Below are 21,754 nucleotides of genomic sequence, written 5' to 3' on the forward strand. Positions count from 1 at the left end.
ACAAATAAGTGACTCAAAAAATATAATACTCAGCGGTTTTTCTCTGCCCCCTCTTTTGACTGCAACATTCGAATTTCTGGGCAAAAAATGATATCCCGAGAAAAGTGGATTTGAGGTTTACAGCTCCATAGACCTCCATTCATTCTGCACTCAGAGCCGTAGAGCCATATCCGGCTCTGTCTGCACTTATTCGTGAGCGCCCTCATGTGGAACCAGAAAATGAACTGCAACCAGTTCAGAAACCGGAAGTTTCCCGAGAGTGCGGTTCTCCCCTTACTAGACATTCTCTGTTTATGGATAATACCAGAGGATAATACATACAGAGTCTAGGCTGCCTACAGAGACGCGGATTTTTGGCGGCCTGCTTATGGGGCAGACGGTTAGTGGATCGTTAGGAAAGATTAGATGAATGAAATGAAAAGCTTTATTTTTCCGTTTCAAGAGGGGGTTGGCAAGATACAGTAGTAGAGTATTGCGCGCTTGCAGTGGACCTAGCCTACGTCTTTGTTGTTGTTCATTTGAGATCTGCGTAGAGCCACCAATTCATGTTGGATGCTTGGTAACTTTCCAAGCGCGATGCAAAGATCGGATGGTCTTCTCCTCATGCCTCCAACGCTTGTTGTCTCAGACTACGGAGGTCACGCCCGTTCATTCTTGGTCAGTTTGAAGGCGACATCACTCTTAGGGCTTGGGGCAGACACGTAAGACTGGAGGTTCTGCGGATGTTAAACGATGGGGCCGTATATCTGAACAACATAAACGGTCATATTGAAGTCCGAACTTAGCCGGTTGTTCTACTGGGAAGGGAATGGCAAGATACCTTGATGTAGCCTACAACCACATCGCAAGGCCAAATGAATTCAAAAGACCAAATCATAAGCAGAAGGCGCTGAAAAGGCAGTAGCCTACAACGACGTCGTTGACGACAATAACAGCAGTATTTAACTAGAAAATGTAATTTCGAGGAAATTACCAGTGCATGAAAATATAAACATAGGCTAGCTGTATATTAACATAAAATATAAAACAAACTTTTATTTGGAAACAGTTGGCAGGAGTCATAGTTGATAACAACTGACAGTTGAAATGGCTAAACAGTTAAATATTTGAGTAGGCTAGTTTACATAGTTAAATTATTTAATAGTGAATTATTGTAGTGAGGACATTTATTTTTAAACAGTTGTGGGCAGAGGAAATAGTTGGACAGAATCTGTAGTCTTAAGAGAGACAGATTGTATGTTTAAAGCCTGAGACAGAGTATATAGTATTAAAAGTTGAATGTAGATAGTGTAATGGATGTTGATAGATAGAAAGTTGAAGGGATGTTGATAGGCAGATTGTTTAATGGATGTTGATGGATAGTTTAATGGGTGGATGAGTGAATGGTTTGAAGAGGATGAATGGATAGAAAGTTGGATGGAATGTGCCTTATATCCTTGTCGAATGGAGAGACACAGAGAGAGTTGGCCTAGTTGTGCAGATAGCAGTTGATACAGGTGCAATCAGTTTAACTGGCCCTTTGATGCGTCCTCGTTGATCAGCTGGAAGTTGATACAGGTGCAAATCAAGTTAATTAGCTAGTTAATTAGGTATAAAAGTTACAAAGATGAAAAATACAAAGCCCAGATGTACTAAGTAAGACCTACGTAACATAGTTTGAATGAAGTTTCTACGTTAAACGGTTGCGTTAGAAGAAGAAGAAGAAGCCTAGGAAGAACAGTACAGTGCATTTTCATGCCCTGTAATAATAATAATAGGGCAATTCCACGGAAAATTTACTTTTTGTCACATCCATAACGCCAGTGAAATGCCTTGGCATTTGTATGATGTAAATGATAACATTCATTTTCTCATGTACATTCTTCAGCCAAAAATAGCAAATGCTCAAATTTCATGTAATCATTCACATCATACCACCATACCATCACATTTTATTGGCGTTATGGATGTTACAAAAAACGCAATTTTCCATGGAATTGCCCAATAAGAAGAAGCCTAGGAAGAACAGTACAGTGCATTTTCATGCACTGTAATAATAAAGCTAAGAATAAGAAGCCTAGGAAGAACAGTACAATGCATTTTCATGCACTGTAATAATAATAATAATAAGAAGACTTTGGATAACAGAACAGTGCATTTTCAAGCACTGTAATAAATTGTTAGCCAACATGGTCGGTTTTCTGTTCATTGATAGCCTTCTCATGACCTCAGTGCTGAGCCCGATATAGTTGAGAATAAATATGCCTAGAGAAAATGAAAACGAAGAAAACCCAACTTTGTTCCAAGCTCCTTACGTAAATGCAATATTCATGGTTTCATCAGGTCGCTTTCCACAGGTGTATAAAATCAAGCACCTAGTTATCAATGCAGAGTGCATGGTGCTTGATTAATACACCTGTGGAAAGGGACCTGATGAAACCCATGAATAGACACATAGGGAGAGGATGCTTTTGGAAAAACAAACCACTTCACTGTTATGTTAGTATTCTGTTTGTTGTTTAAAAACATTGTATATGATGGCCTTGACGTCTTGAGTTAGCCTACTGAATTGTACCATAAAGTTTGTGCATGCTCTCTCCAACGCAAACCAGCTTAGGGTTACATAGCCTACATAATGCATACAATTTATAAACAAAAACAGCAGCTGTGACAGCGGCCGCATATATTCTGCATCATATCTCGCTTCTTGCGAACTCTGCATTCAGAGATTCTGTAATGTACGTGTATGTCGTTCACACATAGGTCCGTATAAGGTCAGCATAAGGTCCGCAGGTTAGCATCATATCTGAATCATCCGAAGGGTAGAACCTCCGTTTGACAAACCTCCGCATACTCCGGACGTTATATCTGAAAGCCCTTTCTGTGTTCCCTGATGGTTTCTGGCCAAATGGATGATCTGTAATCAGTGCACCCTGACACACTCTCACTCTCTCTCTCTCTCACTCTGTGTGTAGATGGATGAGATCCATCAACATCTGGATATGAGTCACAAACAAGCCTGCATCAACCTGGAAAAGGCCACTCAATTCATCACACAAGCATTTCAGGTAGACTAACATTATCTCACACACCAATGAATTTGTAGCATGACAGACTGAGACTGTTTGCCATCACTGTCTGCACTTGGAGGGCTTTGGGTTGCACTCTGTGCATGTTAAATGCGCTATACAAATAAAACTGACTTGACTTGACTTGACTTGACTGTCTATCCTCCAGCTCAGTAGCATCAACGGTGAAAAGCACCTTCTACAGTAGGTATACAGTGGTGTATTATGATAGTTCCACACATCAGAACTGGTATCACAGGCAAAATCATTTTTATTTCTGAACCGTAGGCTACCTTCACAAGATACAATTTTCTGTTAGTTGGAAGGTAGCAGCCCTCCTACCTGCTAGTCTGCTGACACCTTTGATGTGTGTTTTGAGATCAATGTCGAAGAATATTCACACTGGACAGCTTTTCTTATTGGGTCTCACTGGGTGGTAAAAGTTGCCATGACTGTCAGGTACATTAAAGATGTTGTATAGAGTTTATTTATAACAGCTAACCACCTTAAAGGACATGCAAACACTAACAACAGCACAGCTGGTACTGGTAAGAGCCTTCTAGGATGCCAGTTTGGTTCTTTTGGCAGATTGGTTGACAGTGACATGCTCAGGGATGGATTACTGCACAGGCCTACCGGGCCCAGGCCCAGGGGCCCAAGGAGTCAGGGGGCCCTGAAGCCCAAGCCATTGCATGGAATCATTGCCTCAATATCAACACATCAGGATGTAGGCTATGAATCTGATTGAATTAAAGTAATGGCCATCCCCAAAATGCACCAGAATACAGGAAATCACATCATACAAATGAAAAAAATTCTGGGGGAGGACCCCCAAACCCCCGTTCCCACATATGTGACAATTAGTGGGGGGCCCATAATACAACCAGGCACAGGGGCCCAAAAGTTAATAATCCGTCCATGGACATGCTGTAATAGTCTGGCCACACCCACCTGGATCTCCCTTCTGGGAGATACTAGTCTGGAACACCATAATTCACTAACGTTTCCATCGTTTCCAGATAAGCTGCCAAATCAGCGACTATAGTTATAGTTATAGTGCTATAGTTTTGAAATCGAAAGTGGCTGTGGTAAATGGTAGTGATAGAAATGCATGGGGTTTAGTTCATAATGCCAATATGGCAGTTGTCTACACATATCCCGCCCCTTCCGCAGCCAAAAGTTAACATGTGAATACATCACGGCAATCATGTTGTGTGTTGTGAATACATCGGACCAATCATGTGTTGTGATCTCTCCGCTTGAGCGACTTTGGTGTTGTAAAGCCTTGCGCGCAGTTCTGCCTGAAATAGCAATAGTGTGTTGCAATATGGCCGCTGAGTGGAAGGACTTGCCTAAAGGGACTTTGCACTTACCTTCAAAAGTCATTTTAAACGTTACCATGTTTGCTGTTGGTATGTATCAGCATGAAGTAGGTAGAAACCAGGAGCTCTGCGTGTTGATTGGCCGTCTGGAGGAGAGGGAGGCGGAGACTGAGAGGAGTCTGACAGAGCATGTGCAGTCAAACCGACAGCTGACGCTGAAGATTGAAGAACTACAGAAACTCCTAGAGGAAAAAGACAACTCACTCACACAAGCCAATCAGGTGTGTGCGTGTGCGTGTGCGTGTGCGTGTGCGTGTGTGTGTGTGTGTAGGTGTGTAGATGAAGAAAACTCACTGAGTTGCAAATTCACATTTACTCTGTAATTCCATTAGAGATTACTATGTACAGTACATGGCAAATTAGTTTTCGCTCTCTGTCTGTGTGTGAGTGAGTGAGAGAGATGAGCAGGATTTTAACAGACATAATGTGTGTGTGTGTTCATAAAGACTGTGGCTCTCCTGAAGATTGAACTAAGGGATGTTCAAAGCCAGCAGAGTAATCATAGGTACGCACACACACACACACATGAACATATTACAAAATCCACCATAGGCTGCATATTGATTGGTTTTTATTTGTCCTTCTACAATGCCTTTGGCGATAGTTTGGGAACATTTGGGAGAGATCTTTGATGGAGCACTATAGTTCGAATTTCTGTCAGCTAACTTCGACCATCTTCTTTCTACCTTTAACCTCTAAACTCTGACCCTGACAGGCCAGTTCAGGAAGTAAAGGAATGGCTGCAGGGTGGGGAGAGCCAGCTCAAGGTAGAGACGTAGACACAGATACACTTTTATGGAGAGAAATTCAGTCATCTCATCAAGTCTGACACACACACACATACACACACACACACACACACACACACAGTCTACATACACAGACATCTGATATGTGTGTTTTCCAGCAAATGAAGACTCCCAGCTCTCCTCTCCAGTCAGACCAGCTGAGACCAGTTGAGGAGACACTGCTCTGGTCAGAACCGCTGATCTCTACTAACATCCAGAGTTCGCTGGTCTCTTCTCAGGAGCCGAGTCCACTGCTGTCATCCGATGAAGAAAATCCACTGGTCCTGTCTAATGCTAAAAGTCAGCTAGTCTTGTTTGATGGTCAGCCGTCTCAGTTGCTGGTCTGGACCGACTCTCAGGATCCAGTCTCGGGGATTAAAAAGGAAGAGGGCAGCGATAGAGATGGAGATTACAGGCAATCTGGTAAGGAGTTGTAGGACATGCACACACACACACACACACACACATACACTCAGTCATACACTCAGTCATACACTCAGAGTTTCTGATGTTCTGGATTGAAAAAAAACCCTCTTCTCCGTTTTGGTCTGTTGATTATGTACCTCATTGTCCTTTCTCTCTCACAGAAGGACCTTGTAGTTGAAAGTGGCATATATTTGTAATAAAATTCTTCTTTTCTCGTCCTACAGTAGAGGGAACTGATCCTAGAACAGAACAGACCATTTCTTCAGCTGCAGATATTAAACCTGTACTGCTGCAGGTACTGAGTTTGGATTGCATGTCATGGTATTTGTGTTGCACAGTATGTTAATTAAAGGTGCTATGTAGAGTTTTATTTGAATTTAAAACATACAAAAAATGACCTTGCGTAGGAACAGAATGTGAAGAATCAACCGTCTTGACCTAATATCAAAAACGCAGAGATGCTTTAGAACAGTGGTCCCCAAACTACGGCCCGCCACCTCATTTTGTGTGGCCCTCCAAAACATGTCCATGGTATATAGCATCCGGCCCGCACGGGAGTACGACATCGTCAAACTATAACCCTCCGTAATTTCCCCCATTCATTCTCAATGGCGAGTCTTAACAGTGTTTTGGCGCTGTTTCGCGTTTGCCATTGAAAACGGAATGAAATGTATAGGTCTACCTGCAAACAATGTAATAGGCCTATGCTGACTGCATCAGTGCTCAAAGTATTCTAAAAGTTTATCAATTAATGGTTAATAACTAGAGAGAATGAATTCGTCCAGCTCAGGAAACATGTCAGTCCTGCCCATTTCAACTCGCGCAGTCCAGCGATCCACTTTTCTCTTGAATGCGCAGATTTTATCACTCATTGACATGATGCTTGTGTTTTCACCTTGCAATGACAGGTTAAGTCTATTCAGTCTGTCAAAAATGCAAGACAGATACGCTGAAATAAGTGCAAATGATGCTGTCGTTAATCTGTCGTAATCAACTCAGGAGGAAAATCTATAGTTTTATTTTAATTTTAACCACCATGTTTCTTAACATTAATTTTTACAATTATGGCTGAATTTTTCTGAATTTTATTTTTTCCAAATTTGTTTGATTTCTGGAAATCATTTCGCGACCCACCCCTCAGCGTCCCGTGACCCCCACTTTGGGAACCCCTGATCTATGGCACGAGCGCATCTGTGAGGCCAAGCTCTGTTCTCAAAGTAGCCTGATGGCTTGGGACCCCCCCTTGTCAAGCAATAAAACCATACAAACGGCGGCCTGCTCACTCATTGTTTCAAAAGGAGTAGGCTAATTTCAGCTTTGTCGGAACTGGCCATTGTAGGCTACGTAAACTTAAACTTTCAAAACTAACCATGGGTATGTCTACAAGGAAAATGTCTTAGTGCGCTTCGGGGGTGGCCGCACCCCCACTTCTAACGTCACAGGCGTGGGTGATGGGTGAAGAGAACAAGAAATGAAGAAACATCAACGCAATGCCTTGGTAGGCCTAATGTTATTAGGTTGGATTTTGTAGTTAGGCTACTGCAAATGTAACACCCTTGTTTCTATGAAACTGGAAACAATTGAACCAGGACACTTTGTCACAAGACAAAACAGATGTCTCAAAGCCCATTAAATTAAACCTACTGTGGTTTAGATTTGTATGGCAGTAAGAAAAATATTTGGTTAGACTAGGCTAGCTAACTTTACACAACGTAACTTAATGCTCTGAAGTCGCGGTCAACATGACATCCAAAACTTTTTGATCACCAAGTTTAAATTTCCAGGTCAACCACAAATAATTCTGATTATTTTTAATATCATCCAATAACTAATTCAATGTTGATTTAGGCCTATAGGCCTAACTCGGCCTACTTGACAATACCATTGAACACCACTTAAAAGTTCAATGAAGAGTTGCCATTGCTGCTGCTGTGCTGAAGAGATGTGCACGGCATGGCAGGGCATGCCCAATGAAAATAAATGAACGCAACACAACCAGTGTTGCCACAGTTACCTTGAAAAAGTAATCTGATTACTGATTACTCCTTTAAAAAGGAACTTAGTTACTTTACTGATTACTTGATTTTAAAAGTAACTAAGTTAGATTACAAGTTACTTTATTAGTAACTTGTAGCTGCCGACAACACCCCCACCGCCTCAACATAAAAATGATAACCGGTTTTGCCAATACTCACTATACTGGAAGTGCATTTTAACAATAATGCCAACAATGTATAGCAGACATCCCAACCTAACCTACTTAGATATTGAAATGCAGATGTTTGTTCAATAACGTCTAGTCAGTACACCAAATAAGGAAGGCCTATTGATAGAAATTGTGATAGTAAAATATGTAGATTTTGGTAGTTTGGCCTTTTCATGTAGCCTTGGCAACTAGCCATCTAGTATAGGCCTGAGTAATATGCAAATGAAATTACACTTGTTAAACTCACCTCAACAAGTCTTTTGCAATCATTTAACCCGCCGTGAACAATGCTAAAGTCACTGTTACAAACAGTGCAGTGTGCAATACTATCATTATGTTTTACTCTTATGAGACAATTGGGTACACTTTTGTGTAGTCTGATGTGAAATGGGTCTTAAATGTTCCTTTTTGAGGGGCACTGACTCTGCCATGACACTCCTGTTCCTAGATACACTAACTGAACTGATTAATTAAGTTCGGGAGAAAAGAGATATAAGCCCACCTACACTGAAAACTGATTGGTTGATTTAGCAAAACAGACCAGGATGCTCTCTGTCTTGGATGCGCTTGTAGGCACACACGCACCACTTCTCTCTCTCTCCCTCTCCGTTGTGTGCACGTTAAGATGCACACGCGATTTGAAGTCCGGTCTGGCTTGCATGCTCTTGTTCGCTCTAGGTTCGGGGATTTTTTTATGTAATTTCTTGGCGTCCAGGATATCAATATGTGGGAGACTCCCAAAACTTCGGGAGACTTGGGATGTCGAGCTAGACAGCACTTTATCGCCAGCACAGAATGTACAACATACCTTAATGTTGTCATGTTTAGCTGACACAAACTCAAAATAATGACTGTATAGATAAAAGTGCATCTCTCTCCTCCCTCCATTGTTGTTTACGTTTGTGTCACTGCGTGGTTTTACACGTGAGTTGTCCTCATTTTTACTAAGGAAAATGACAAAAATAGTAACGCACAGTGATTTAGATAAGTAACTTTAATCTGATTACTGGTTTGTAAATAGTAGCGCGTTAGATTACTCGTTACCGAAAAAAGTGGTCAAAATAGAAACGCGTTACTGGCATCACTGCACACAACACAGACCATACAGACCCCACTTCATTCGCGTCAGTCACTGAAATGAACGCAACACAGAAACCGCTTCTCTCGCGTCAGTCACTGACAGTAGATTAAATGCATGGGGCAAAACACGTCAATGATAAGCGCAGCGCAGCAGCAGTTTGTGATGTTGTTTATTAGTGTAACCTCGTGAAAATTACTATTGCCAGGCAATACTAGCCTACTTTGAAAAGTAGTATTGCTGTGGCAATACTGGTGACGGCGCCCATGTCCTGAAGTAGCCTAAAGCAGGTAGGCTAATGATTCCTAAAACATACCAAACGAAGTACATTCTGTGGCTATTGAAATTTGGGTACTAATGTGTTAACTGTAACCCACCCTCTGAAGCCTTTTGTGACACATAGAAAATACTTTTTAATGAACCTGACGTGTTCTTCATTCTCTGATTCTAAAAATGTCATTTTTGAGTCATTGAAACTTAATACTAAGTGATTTTGAGCCATTTTAAATCGCTGAGCTGCAGCGTTGTGCGTTTGTAGACTGTGCGCTCCTCCGTCTACTGACAGCCAGGGCATATACATTTCTTCTACGGCTGCAAACGGGATTCACTCGCAGTTAACCAAATATTTCTTTATTAGGGCAGGGCAGGCATATTTCTGGCTATTAAATTATTTCTAAACCAGTCTGCTAAAGTCTGTGTAGGGTTTTCCAGGCTCCATTTCTTTTTACGAGACACCCTGCTCACAAAAGCCATCTGTTGGTTGTTTGGGTTGCAGCGTCGTTGCAGCGTCACTGGAGAAATACAAATTAAAGTTGCGTGATCGTGCGTGAGGTCACGTGCGAATCATGCGTGAAGCCGGCCAATTTGAAGTAATGCCCACTGTACAATAATACTATGCATGGGTAGCATACTAATGATGAAAGTGGGACATGTCTCATGTCATGGTAGATCACATCCTGAGGGTATAAGCTTTCAGAATATATATGGTTTATATGGTTGAATCAGTTTTTCCTTCATGGTACAGACCAACATATATTAGGTGTACACTTTTTTCACCTAGATCCATAAAATCCCATTCATTTCAATTGGGAATTTACTTACCGTAATAGGCTGTATAAATCTTCAGCTGTGAGTTTGGAAAGTCCATCGCACATTGTTGTCATGTTGGGGCATAGACAAACAAAATGAAACACGTTTGTTTTTTAGTTCATAAAGGACATTTGTAGGGGTTATAAAGTGTCACAATTACAATCAGCATCTATTACATCAATAAAAACTTCTAACAACAACATTGCACTTCAGTAAGATAAGGTTATTCACTAATGAATTTGGACTCAATGACCCCTATTTTCTGACCTGGCGTATGGTGGAAAAAGTTTATTTCTTATTTTGCACGTCTGTCTTTTTGAACAATGCGCCAAGGGGTGTGGCAATTAACGACCTAAGGAGGGGTCTGGCGTATTGTCTAAGAATCGCTATCGTACACTACCTAAAACGCATTACGCCACTGACCAAGAGAAACCTAGTCAGAAGTCCATAGAGAGTTGTTTTTATGTTATTTTAAGAGCGCATTATCAACAGTGATGGGCGGGTGCACAACGCACCATGCTTCTCTCATCCACAAACATGCACTGTGTAATTAGAATAAAGATATTACGAAATACATCTCACAGTGAGTAGTTATTCACCATCATTTGCAAATTGGTAATGACAGATAAAAGTGATTAGGCGAGGCGAGAGGCAAATATGAAGCACGGCTGAACATGCACTGTTATAGAGATATAAGCAGCAACTCCTCTGCAGGATAAATGTCCTTAGGTTTTTTATTCAGTCATTCGAACATTATTGGGGTAAGTGTTGCCACGGTGAAGTTAGTTTCACTTTGCCAAAGAGTTCAAATAATAGACGAGTGCAAATGCATGTGGGCTATACTCGGTTTTAGTAAAGCATGGTTTAGTGGAATAACTGTGAAATTTGTTCAAACTATTCGCCAGTGACCATGTGTTTTAGACTGTCATGATAGGGCCCAATGTGTTGATTGAGCCCTTATAGTAAGTAAGATGTTTGATATGGATCTTTCCACCGGCATGGGAGATATTGGATAATATCCAGATGTGCTGCTAGCATAAGATTTTGGGCAGAAATCAATAAAATGTGCTTTTGCTGTATTTACTGCCACATTTGACCCTTTTTCAGGCTAGAGCTTGCTTAGCCTAACGGGGACACGGGTTTGAGTCCGGCCTGGGTAATTTCCTGATGCCAACCCATCTCTCTCTCCCACTTGCTTCCTGCCAGTTTCTTCACTATCCTATCTGAAGGCAAAAAAGAAGAAGCTAGCATGTTAAACCACTTAGCACCAGTTTACCACTTGTAATACCGCATTGTACCATGTGTGGCTGTTGTATTATATACAATGAAAGTCAGTGGAGGAGTGTCCTGTGGCTGCGTTTGTAGTGTTTTTATGAAAAATAGTATTATGTAGTGTTTTTATGAATTTGAATTCTGGTGTAGTGAAGCTGTGGTAAAATGGCAGGGTTAATGTAAGTTAAACAAATAAGCTTGGTGCCAAGAATGACCGATAAGGACTTGAAGCCTGGAGTGACTGGTCAGCAAGGTTAGGGGTCAGAAAAAGTAATTAGCATGAAGCCTCAGCTACCTATGTCTACCCTAATTTGGGGAAGAAGACATAGGTGATGTCTTCTATTCTGAGTTCACACAAAGGGTGACGATTACTTGACAGGGGTATAAGAGCCATGTACAAAATGTCATCAGCTTAATTTATGAACTAATGCTCACAACACAGTCTGGATTGCACTGAAGCTACACATCTTAAAGTATTCTTTCACTTTGTCTAAATTATTCTGAGTTTTAATCAGTGGATTGGAATTTGACATGACACATTCAAGACAACTAGAATCCTACAGAATTCCACTTGGCTTTTTTAAACTCAGCCCATATCATCAGACATGCTAACTGCAAACTGTTATTGAGGTCAATTAAGGTCAGACATGTTTAAGCTAATAAAACAGTTAAACCATCATCAGATGACAAGTAGAAAAAAAATGCATTTAATTTAAGGAACATTCAAAACTGATAATTTAACACTGATGTTTGCCTTTTGTATTTGTCATTTCACACTTGAACTTTAGGGACAAGAGAAGTCCAACATGGCTCCAGTCCTGTGTTCCAAAACAGATCTGTCCCCTTCAGACCAACAAGCTCTGGTCCAGTTAAGGACTGTATCCGTGGTGCTGGTGGACTGTTGTAGAACACTGGGCCAGCAAAAGACAGACGACAGCAACAGAAAGCAGCCCAACACTCGTAAGATCTCTCTCTCTCCCTTCAGTCACTCACTCTGACATGAAATTATATACAAAAGTGATATTTGAGCACATGTGATTATAAAAGTAAATAAATCAAAGGGCCACACAACACAACGTTCCATACTGGATTTGGCTTGCAGGGTAGCATTTGAGACCCCTGGTCTAAATAACTAGCTGGTAAAACCAGATTTATTCTCTTCATCAGTCTGGCCTCATATTTGGGTATCGTTTTGAACTCTAGCATCGTAATGGCCGTAGTCTTTATGTCAACTTTGAAATCATTGGTCATTCTTATGGCCATGCTTGATATTCAGAGCATGTTGAATGGTATTGTCATGTTGTCATTCATACTGTTGACACAAAAAATCCCACGAATACCGTATGTTTTAATTCCATATCGCCCACCCCTTCTCATATAACATGATGTAATAAAACTGTTCATGTTTTATGTGCTGTGCATACGTGTGTGTTCTCATATATATATATATATATATATATATGTGTGTGTGTGTGCGTGCGTGTGTGTGTGTTTGTTTTGGCAGAAGCATCATCCTCGGAGACCCCAGCATTGCCCTCCATGTCACATACAGAGACAGAGAAATCCAAAAAACACTCCTGTTCTGTGTGTGGTAGAAACTTCCACTTCCGGTCTCAGCTCAGGAAACATCATTATGGCCACACAGGTAAGAGGCCACACTACTGCTCCTTGTGTGGTAGGGGATTCACTTCACTTAGCGATCTCAAAGCGCATCAGCGGATTCACACTGGAGAAAGGCCTTATTCATGCCCCCAGTGTGGCAAGAGTTTTGGGCAACGAGCCCATCTGAAAGTCCATCAGCACATTCACACAGAAGAGAGGCCATTCCTGTGCACTGACTGTGGTAAGAAGTTTACCTGTAAAGGAAGTCTCAAAATACACCAGCGCACTCACACTGGAGAAAGGCCATTCCTGTGCACTGACTGTGGTAAGAAGTTTACCCGTAAAGGAAATCTCAAAATACACCAGCGCACTCACACAGGAGAGAGGCCGTACCACTGTGATCAGTGTGGCAAGAGCTTCTATGCAGGGGACAAGCTCATAATACACCAGCGGATTCACACAGGAGAGAGGCCATTCCAGTGCACTGATTGTGTTAAGAAGTTTACCTGTAAAGGAGATCTCAGAAAACACTTGCGCATTCACACAGGAGAGAGGCCATTCTGTTGCAATCAGTGTGGCAAGAGCTTCACTCAAGGGTGCCATCTCAAAAAGCACCAGCGCATTCACACAGGAGAGAGGCCATTCTGTTGCAATCAGTGTGGCAAGAGCTTCACTCAAGGGGAGGCTCTGAAAACACACCAGCGCATTCACACAAGAGAGAGAGGCCGTAGCGCTGCGATCAGTGTGGCAAAAGCTTCAGAATCTGAAAACACACCAGCACATTCACACAGGAGAGAGGCCACATTTTTGCACTCAGTGTGGCAATAGATAGATAGATAGATAGATAGATAGATAGATAGGTAGATAGATACTTTATTGATCCCCAGGGGAAATTCAAGGAAATAGTAATTCTACTCTTCAATGTCTAAAAAAACACCAGTGTAAACATTCCGGACAGAATATGTAGACTTGCCCTGAGATATTCTATTTCAAGTTCTGTGTTCCAGTTTTTCAACAGTTGTGTTTCTCCATGTGTGTAGTCTGATGTTTCTATTAAAAGATGTGTATGAATGTGTTGGGAGTTATTGCGTATTTCATGCCAATGCATTATTCCTCTAGGTGTGGTAGCTTGTATATATTTTGTGGAGAGTTTTGCACATTGCTGAATGTGTGTCATATGTTTGTGTTATAGTATCCCAGAAATTCTGAACCCAGATCTGAGCCTTGACATTTGGAGTCTATTAATTTAGCTTTGGGACACACATACACATAAACACACACTCACTTTGAAGCTATTTATTGAGCATAGGCATTCTTTTCCCAGCCAACAGCCAGACATAACATTGAGATCTGGCCTGATGAACATGGCCAAGGAGAGAGGGGGCCCTAATTTCAGTGCTGTGCAAATTCAGTCTATGAGCAAAGTTCTTGTAAATGAACCAACAGCATTATGTTTGTATTTAGGATCTTTCTCATGGTATTACATTTGCAAATAGATATGGCTTAGTTATTAAGCAGGCTTCAGTTAGAATGGCCAGCATTTAAAGTAGCGCCCACAGTATCACTCACAGCAATCAGCATTGTACTCCATGGTTTTGGATGGTACCTTGGAATTTCTTTGGTATGTTATCTGGCCGTACCCCAGCAACATTGTGGCCTTGACCAGAGAGAGTCTACCATGGTGAAACAACATGTGCACTGGGCATGTCATGTCTATGTAGTACAGTTGCCTGTTGGCATACAATAAATGCTTTTCTTTCTCCCTTTTTCTATTTGTATATTATATGTACATTGATTTCTGTACAACAAGGTGTGTGTACATTGGGAGTCACTGGGTATTTCAGTGTTCAAGGTTATACACTGGTATATTCTGATGGGGTGTGTTTGTGTGATATGGGTTTTTTGGTACACACTTTTTATTTGGTGGGTAACAACATATATGAAAGGCATTGTTACAATACAGATACACAAACCCAAACATACCTCCCAACCCTACCACATGGGATACAACACAACTATCAATGTAGCACAGTCAGTATAGAACAGTCCACTTAGTTTTTTAGTTTGTATTGTCCGAGGAGTAGCGCCATTAATCTTGGCAGAAGAAAGTTCAAGAAAAAGAATCTCTAAGAATGTATTCAGCCAATGCTTATGGGCTAAGTTGTGGGGTGGAACCCAAACTTGAATAATGATCTTTGTAGACCTTTCATTCATGCATTCAAGTTTAGAGTCATCATTGAGAAGGTGTAAAACAGGATCCATAGGAAGCTGAATATCAATGAGATCAGACAATGAATGTAACACCTTATTCCAAAAATCATAAATCTTAGGGCAGTCCCACATTATATGCATAAAAGTCCCCAAAGCATTTTGTGAGCACAAAGCACAAAATGGATGCGGAGTGTCTGACTTTATTAAGATAAGCTCTATGAGATATCTTCATATGAATAGACTGATGATTAGGGTTTTGAGAGGAGGTGTGATATGGGTTTACTCATTTATATAACCTATTGATGCACAATGTAATTTTTTGACCAATGCTGCTGGGCAATGTCCTGAGATTTGTTGTCTTGGCACATTCACGTTAATGTTGAGCAACATTTTTTTAATGAATTAGAGTTAGAGAATTATCAGTAGGCAAATTATCACCAGTAAGATATCATGATCAAACAACAAAAAAATAAACCAGAGGGAACATGTTGCTCAGAAATTTGCTAAAAAAAATCCCCCAAAAGTTCCCCCATGTATATCACCTTAAGAATGCATAGCCTACACAGAGGGGAAACCATATTCACAGGTCACACACAGACTTGTAATCATTAGAAGACGCACAACAACAACATTAATGAACATTTTGTGTAATGATTCACAGCAAATTAATAAACTGAATATGGTGGTCCAAGAGCCATGCACCATGCACCGGTCCATGCATCAACCCGACTGAGCAGTAATGACAGCATAGGATGACAGTCAGGTACGAAGCACTGCACCATGTTGAAATAAACGTGTAAAATACCAAATGATAAATATAAAATTAAATATCAAAACACTATTATTTACACGATTACTCCTGAAATAACTGCTATTAACTGCACATTCACTATATAAAAATCACTGTTTGAAGGAAAGGGATTGCGTGCTGTCGCCGGTTGGAAATTGTTCAAATGGCAATTTGCGTCGGTTCTACCTTGCTTATATTATTCAGGGAGGCGCGGTGTTTTATGCGATGAGTAGTTCCTTCGCTCGGAAATTAAAATATGTACACAGTCTTGTACCTTTGACTTTTTTTTTATTTTCTCTTCGTTTTTTCACTCGAAATGATATGTTGTATGCTTATGAGTTATGCCGTAGCTGGTTAGCCTAAGACATGCTGTTAATCTCTTTAGATACGGACTTTTCCATAACGTCAATGGGACAAATGAATGGGAATCATACTTCCGGCACCTAACCGCATTTCGGCTGTGGGCGGGACTGTGATGCTCTATGCTGTGTAAATTGACCTCAATGAGTCTCGTAGCTCTACGTAATGACGTGTAACGTGAAATCGCGCATGGATGTGGATGTCTCCGTCCTGCAGGCTGTAGCAGAGCTCTCTCAACTCCGCTGTCATGTGTGTACTTAATAAACAAACGTGTCCTTGATGTCCCCGGTATAACGTTATTGTCGGGCCCACACAAGGACATCCTTATAGGATGTCTTTGAAATGACCAAATGCGAATGTCATCCGAGGGACCTGACGGTGACGTCCCCAGAAAGTCCTGCACCAGACGTCGCGCAATAACCAAAGGATAACTTGCTCCAGACGTCAATAAAGTCACCGGAACGTCCGCTAGAGAACATGACGTTGGGGACCAATCGGGACGTAGTGAATGTCCGCATTAGATCCGGGGGACGTCCTGTGTTTGTCGGGAAGTGTTATGCAATTTGGTGTTGATGTTGTAGCCTAGGCTTACTGTCAAACAAAGGCGGTGTAACGTTTAGGTCCTTTGACTATTTCATTAATGTCATTAGGACTGGCTATTTTATGCCTCAGAAGACCATATTGGTAGGCCTACTTATTTGTAGTATCATATTGGATATGAAATGATCTGCTCTGCAATGTGTATCATTTTGATTGTTGTTAGCCTAGTCTATAGCCTGTGCAAGATTTATTGTATACTGAGACAAATATCTGTAATAAACTACTCTATGTTATCACTTCGTATGTTTCCATTGGTGTTCCTTGCCCATATTGTGTTTGTGTAGATTTAGCAAGTATACAAGGAAGACCATATGGCCACAAGCCTGTGTCATAACAAAAATATATATATAGACGTCATCAGCACAGTTATTTTGGGACATAATCTATAGCAATTACTACAAATGAAGCTGTAAACACACAAAAGGTTGTGAAATTATTTATTAGGCTACTCGGACCCTTTGCAACCAGGGCAAATAAAAAGTCCTTTAGTGTCTGGCCAGTTCACACATTCGCAATGGTACCAACTCCGGCAGCCATCCGGCAGTGTGATTTTACTCACCGTACAGCATTCCTGCAGTGTCCAAGTTTTTTTGTGCTCACACCACAAGAGTTAAAATACAACATGTTTTTTTTTTGTGGGTATATAACCTGTAAAGGTAAGTAAGGGAATCAGGACTGTGCAGTGTTTTAAATGACATAGTTTTAAAAATGAGTGATCTCCTTTATTCACTGCACCCATTATGAGGTCATATACCTCTGGATCAAACTACAGTGCAGAGACAATATGTTTTGCATTATGAGATTGAAAAGAAAACCCTTTGTGATTTTATCTAGAGCATAATGAGTATGAACCTTTTTCATTTGGCTGCCTTTTCCTTCCCACATGTTTGTGGTAAACATAATACATATTGCAAGGAATATAATCACAAAATAGGTTATAATATTAAGAAAGGCATTGATAGAAATATACTGATAATATCAAAGAGAACCTCACTCTCAAGTTTCTTTCCTGGTTTCAGATTTTCCAGGTCCCAGGTAAAAATCTTGTATGGGCCTATTTTGCTGCAGAGCTTGCCACCCATCCTCCTTTCCCAAATATTTTCCAGCACTGTGAGAAACGGGGATAATATTGCAGTGATTATGCATTTCATATACAAAAATCAAAATTGACATGTATACAGTATAGAGACCTGCAGCAGCAGGAGAAGCAGGGCTCTTAGCAGGAGCAGGGGCAGGAGCAGGAGCAGGGCTCTCATCAGGGGCGAGCAGGGCTCTCATCAGGGGCAGGAGCAGGGCTCTCATCAGGGGCAGAAGCAGGGCTCTTAGCAGGAGCAGGAGCAGGGCTCTCAGCAGGGGCAGGAGCAGGAACAGGGCTCTCATCAGCAGCAGGGGCAGGAGCAGGAACAGGGCTCTCAGCAGGGGCAGGAGCAGGGCTCTCAGCAGCAGCAGGAGCAGGGCTCTCAGCAGCAGCAGGGGCAGGGCTCTCAGCAGGGGCAGGAACAGGAGGAGACAGGAACAGGAACAGGGAGGGGCAGGGAACAGGGCTCAGCAGCAACAGGGAGACAGGAACAGGGCTCAACAGGGGCAGGACTCAGAGGGCTCAGCAGCAACAGGGAGGGGCAGGAACAGGAGGGCTCATCAGGGAGACGAACAGGGCAGGAACAGGGCTCTCATCAGGGGCAGGAGCAACAGGGGCAGGAGCAGGGGCAGGAACAGGGCTCTCATCAGGGGCAGGAGCAGGGCTCTCAGCAGGGGCAGCAGCAGGGGCAGGAACAGGGCTCTCAGCAGGGGCAGGAGCAGGAACAGGGCTCTTAGCAGGGGCAGGAGCAGGGCTCTCAGCAGCAGCAGGGGCAGGAACAGGGCTCTCAGCAGGGGCAGGACCAGGGCTCTCAGCAGCAGCAGGGGCAGGAACAGGGCTCTCATCAGGGGCAGGAGCAGGGCTCTCATCAGGGGCAGGAGCAGGGGCAGGAACAGGGCTCTCATCAGGGGCAGGAGCAGGGGCTCTCCATGAGGGGAGCAACAGGGGCAGAGACTCTCCTTGAGAGGCAGCAACAGGGTGCCAGGAGGCAACAGGGGGCAAGACAGGGGCTCTCAGCAGCAGGAGGGCTCTCAGCAAGGGCAGGAGCAGCAGGGGCAGGAGCAGGGCTCTCAGCAGGGGCAGGAGCAGGGCAGGAACAGGGCTCTCATCAGGGGCAGGGCTCTCAGCATGTGGGGCTCTCAGCCAGGAGACAGCAGCATGGGAGGGAGGCTCCTCAGCAGGGGCAGCAGCAGCAGGAGCAGGGCTCTCAGCAGGGGCAGGAGCAGCAGCAGGAGCAGCAGGGGCAGGAACAGGGCTCTCATCAGGGGCAGGAACCAGGGCTCTCATCAGGGGCAGGAGCAGGGGCAGGAACAGGGCTCTCATCAGGGGCAGGAGCAGGGCTCTCAGCAGGGGCAGGAGCAGGGTTCTCATCCAGGGAACAGGACAGGCTCTCAGCAGGGGAGGCAGGGGCCAGGCTCTCAGCAGCAACAGGGCAGAACAGGGCTCCTCAGCAGAGGCAGGAACAGAGGGCAAGACAGGGCTCCTCAGCAGCAGCAGGGGCAGGAACAGGGCTCTCAGCAGGGGCAGGACCAGGGCTCTCAGCAACATGAGAGACGGAACAGAGACTCCTCATCAAGGAGACAGAGGAACAGGGCAGGAACAGGGCTCTCATCAGGGGCAGGAGCAGGGGCAGGAGCAGGGCTCTCATCAGGGGCAGGAGCAGGGGCAGGATGAGCTCTCATCAGGGGCAGGACCAGGGCTCTCAGCAGGGGCAGGGGCAGGGCTCTCAGCAGCAGCAGGGGCAGGAACAGGGCTCTCATCAGGGGCAGGAACAGGGCAGGAACAGGGCTCTCATCAGGGGCAGGAGCAGGAGGGCAGCAGCAGGGAGGCTCCTCAGCAGGGGAGGCAGCAACAGGGTGCAGGAACTGTGAGGCAGGAACAGAGGGCTCTCTCAACAGGGGCAGCAGCAGAATTTTAGAACACAGCAGAGCAGGAACAGGGCTCTCAACAGGGGCAGCAGCTTGGGTGCCAGAACAGCAGGGGGGCAAGACAGGGCTCTCAGCAGCAGGAGGGCTCTCAGCAGGGGCAGGAGCAGCAGGGCAGGAACAGGGCTCTCAGCAGGGGCAGGGCTCTCAGCAGCAACAGGGCTCTCAGCAGGGGCAGCAGCAGGGCTCTCAGCAGGGGCAGCAGCAGCAGGAGCAGGGCTCTCAGCAGGGGCAGGAGCAGCAGCAGGAGCAGCAGGGGCAGGAACAGCAGCAGGAGCAGGGCTCTCCTTCGGGAGACAGCAGCAGGGCAGCAGAACAGGGCTCTCCTGGCTGGGGCAACAGCAGGGTGCAGGAGCAACAGGGCAGAACAGGCTCTCAGCTGAGGGCAGCAGGAGCAGGAGGGCTCTCATCAGAGGCAGAACAGGGCTCCTCAGAGGCAGGAACAGAATATCAGGGGGGCAGGAAGAACTCTCAGCTGGGGCAACAGCAAGGCAAGACAGCAGCAGACAGAAGCTCTCCAGCAGAGGCAACAGCAGAGATTACTGCAGGAGCAACAGAGAACAGAACAGGGCTCTCCAGCAGGAGGCAGAACAGGGCTCTCATCAGGGGCAGGAACAGGGCTCTCATCAGGGGCAGGAACAGGGCTCTCATCAGGGGCAGGAGCAGGGCTCTCAGCAGGGGCAGCAGCAGGGGCAGGAGCAGCAGCAGGAGCAGGGCTCTCAGCAGGGGCAGCAGCAGGGTGCAGGAGCAGCAGGGTCAGGAACAGGGCTCTCAGCAGGGGCAGGGGCAGGGCTCTCAGCAGCAGCAGGGGCAGGAACAGGGCTCTCAGCAGGAGACAGGAGCCAGAGGCTCTCATCAGAGGGCAGGAGCTGAGGGCAGAAGGAGGGCTCATCAGGGGCAGGAGCAGGGGCAGCAGGGGCTCCTCCAGCAGGAGAACAGCAGCAAGGATTGCAGGGAGCAGCAGGAACCGAGACAGGGCTCTCCAGCAGGGGCAGCAACCAGGGTGCAGGAGCAACAGGGGCAGGAACAAGAGACTCTCCAACAGGGCAGCAACCCATGAGATTACCCAGGAACAGCAGGGGGGGCGGAACAGGGCTCTCAGCAGGGGCAGCAGCAGGGTGCAGGAGCAGCAGGGGCAGGAACAGGGCTCTCAGCAGGGGCAGGGCTCTCAGCAGCAACAGGGCTCTCAGCAGGGGCAGCCCAGGACTCTCAACACAGGGGCAGCAACAGCAGCAGGAGCAGGGCTCTCAGCAGGCAGGAGCAGCAGCAAGACAGCAGGAGACAGACAGCCAACAGGAGCCAGGAGGCTCTCAGCAGGGGAGCCAGCAACAGGGGCAGGAGCAGCAGCAGAACAGGACTCTCAGGGCAACCCCAGCAGGTGCAGGAGGCAACAGGAGTCTAGGAACAGGGCTCTCTCAACAGGGGCAGGAGCAGAGGGCTCTCTGTCAGGGCAGGAACAGGGCTCATCAGGGCAAGACAGGAGGCTCTCATCAGGGGCAGGAGCAGGAGGCTCTCAACGAGGAGGCAACAACAGGGCAGGAGCAGCAGCAAGACAGGGCTCTCATGAGAGAACAGCAGCAGGTGCAGAACATGAGGTCAGAACAGGGCTCAGCAGAGGGCAGGGGCCAAGACTCTCAGCATGGCAGGGCAGAACAGGGCTCAGGGCAGGGGCCAGGGCTCTCATCAGGGGCAGGAACAGGGGCAGGAACAGGGCTCTCATCAGGGGCAGGAGCAGGGGGGCAGCAGGGCTCTCAGCAGGGGCAGGAGCAGGGCTCTCATCAGGGGCAGGAACAGGGCTCTCATCAGGGGCAGAACAGGAGGCTCTCATCGGGGGAGGAGCAGGAGCTCTCAGCAGGGGCAACAACGAGGCAGGAACAGCAGACAGGGCTCTCAACAGGGG

General features: G+C 45.0%; 1 protein-coding gene across 6 annotated transcripts; it reads left to right on the top strand.

Annotated features, from left to right (window-relative positions):
- The first annotated feature begins 249 nt into the window (after window positions 1–249).
- Window positions 250–17,062, top strand: LOC125293765 (zinc finger protein 436-like). 6 transcript variants are annotated; one of them, XM_048241873.1, is made up of 9 exons: window positions 250–657; window positions 2,955–3,047; window positions 4,471–4,650; window positions 4,876–4,934; window positions 5,145–5,196; window positions 5,337–5,640; window positions 5,868–5,938; window positions 12,077–12,248; window positions 12,793–17,062. In XM_048241873.1, the coding sequence occupies exons 1-9, from the start codon at window positions 553–555 to the stop codon at window positions 13,716–13,718; spliced, it is 1,962 nt and encodes a 653-aa protein (XP_048097830.1). In that variant the 5' UTR covers window positions 250–552; the 3' UTR covers window positions 13,719–17,062. The 6 variants fall into 6 exon arrangements, 5 of the variants coding, with proteins under 5 accessions (XP_048097830.1, XP_048097831.1, XP_048097829.1 ...); XM_048241874.1 differs by having other exon boundaries at window positions 268–379; XR_007193419.1 differs by lacking the exons at window positions 250–657; window positions 2,955–3,047 and having other exon boundaries at window positions 3,889–4,650; window positions 12,793–15,864; window positions 16,277–17,062.
- The last annotated feature ends 4,692 nt before the right edge of the window (window positions 17,063–21,754 follow it).

Source organism: Alosa alosa, chromosome 4, assembly GCF_017589495.1.
Source record: "Alosa alosa isolate M-15738 ecotype Scorff River chromosome 4, AALO_Geno_1.1, whole genome shotgun sequence".
Classification (NCBI taxonomy): domain Eukaryota; kingdom Metazoa; phylum Chordata; class Actinopteri; order Clupeiformes; family Clupeidae; genus Alosa; species Alosa alosa.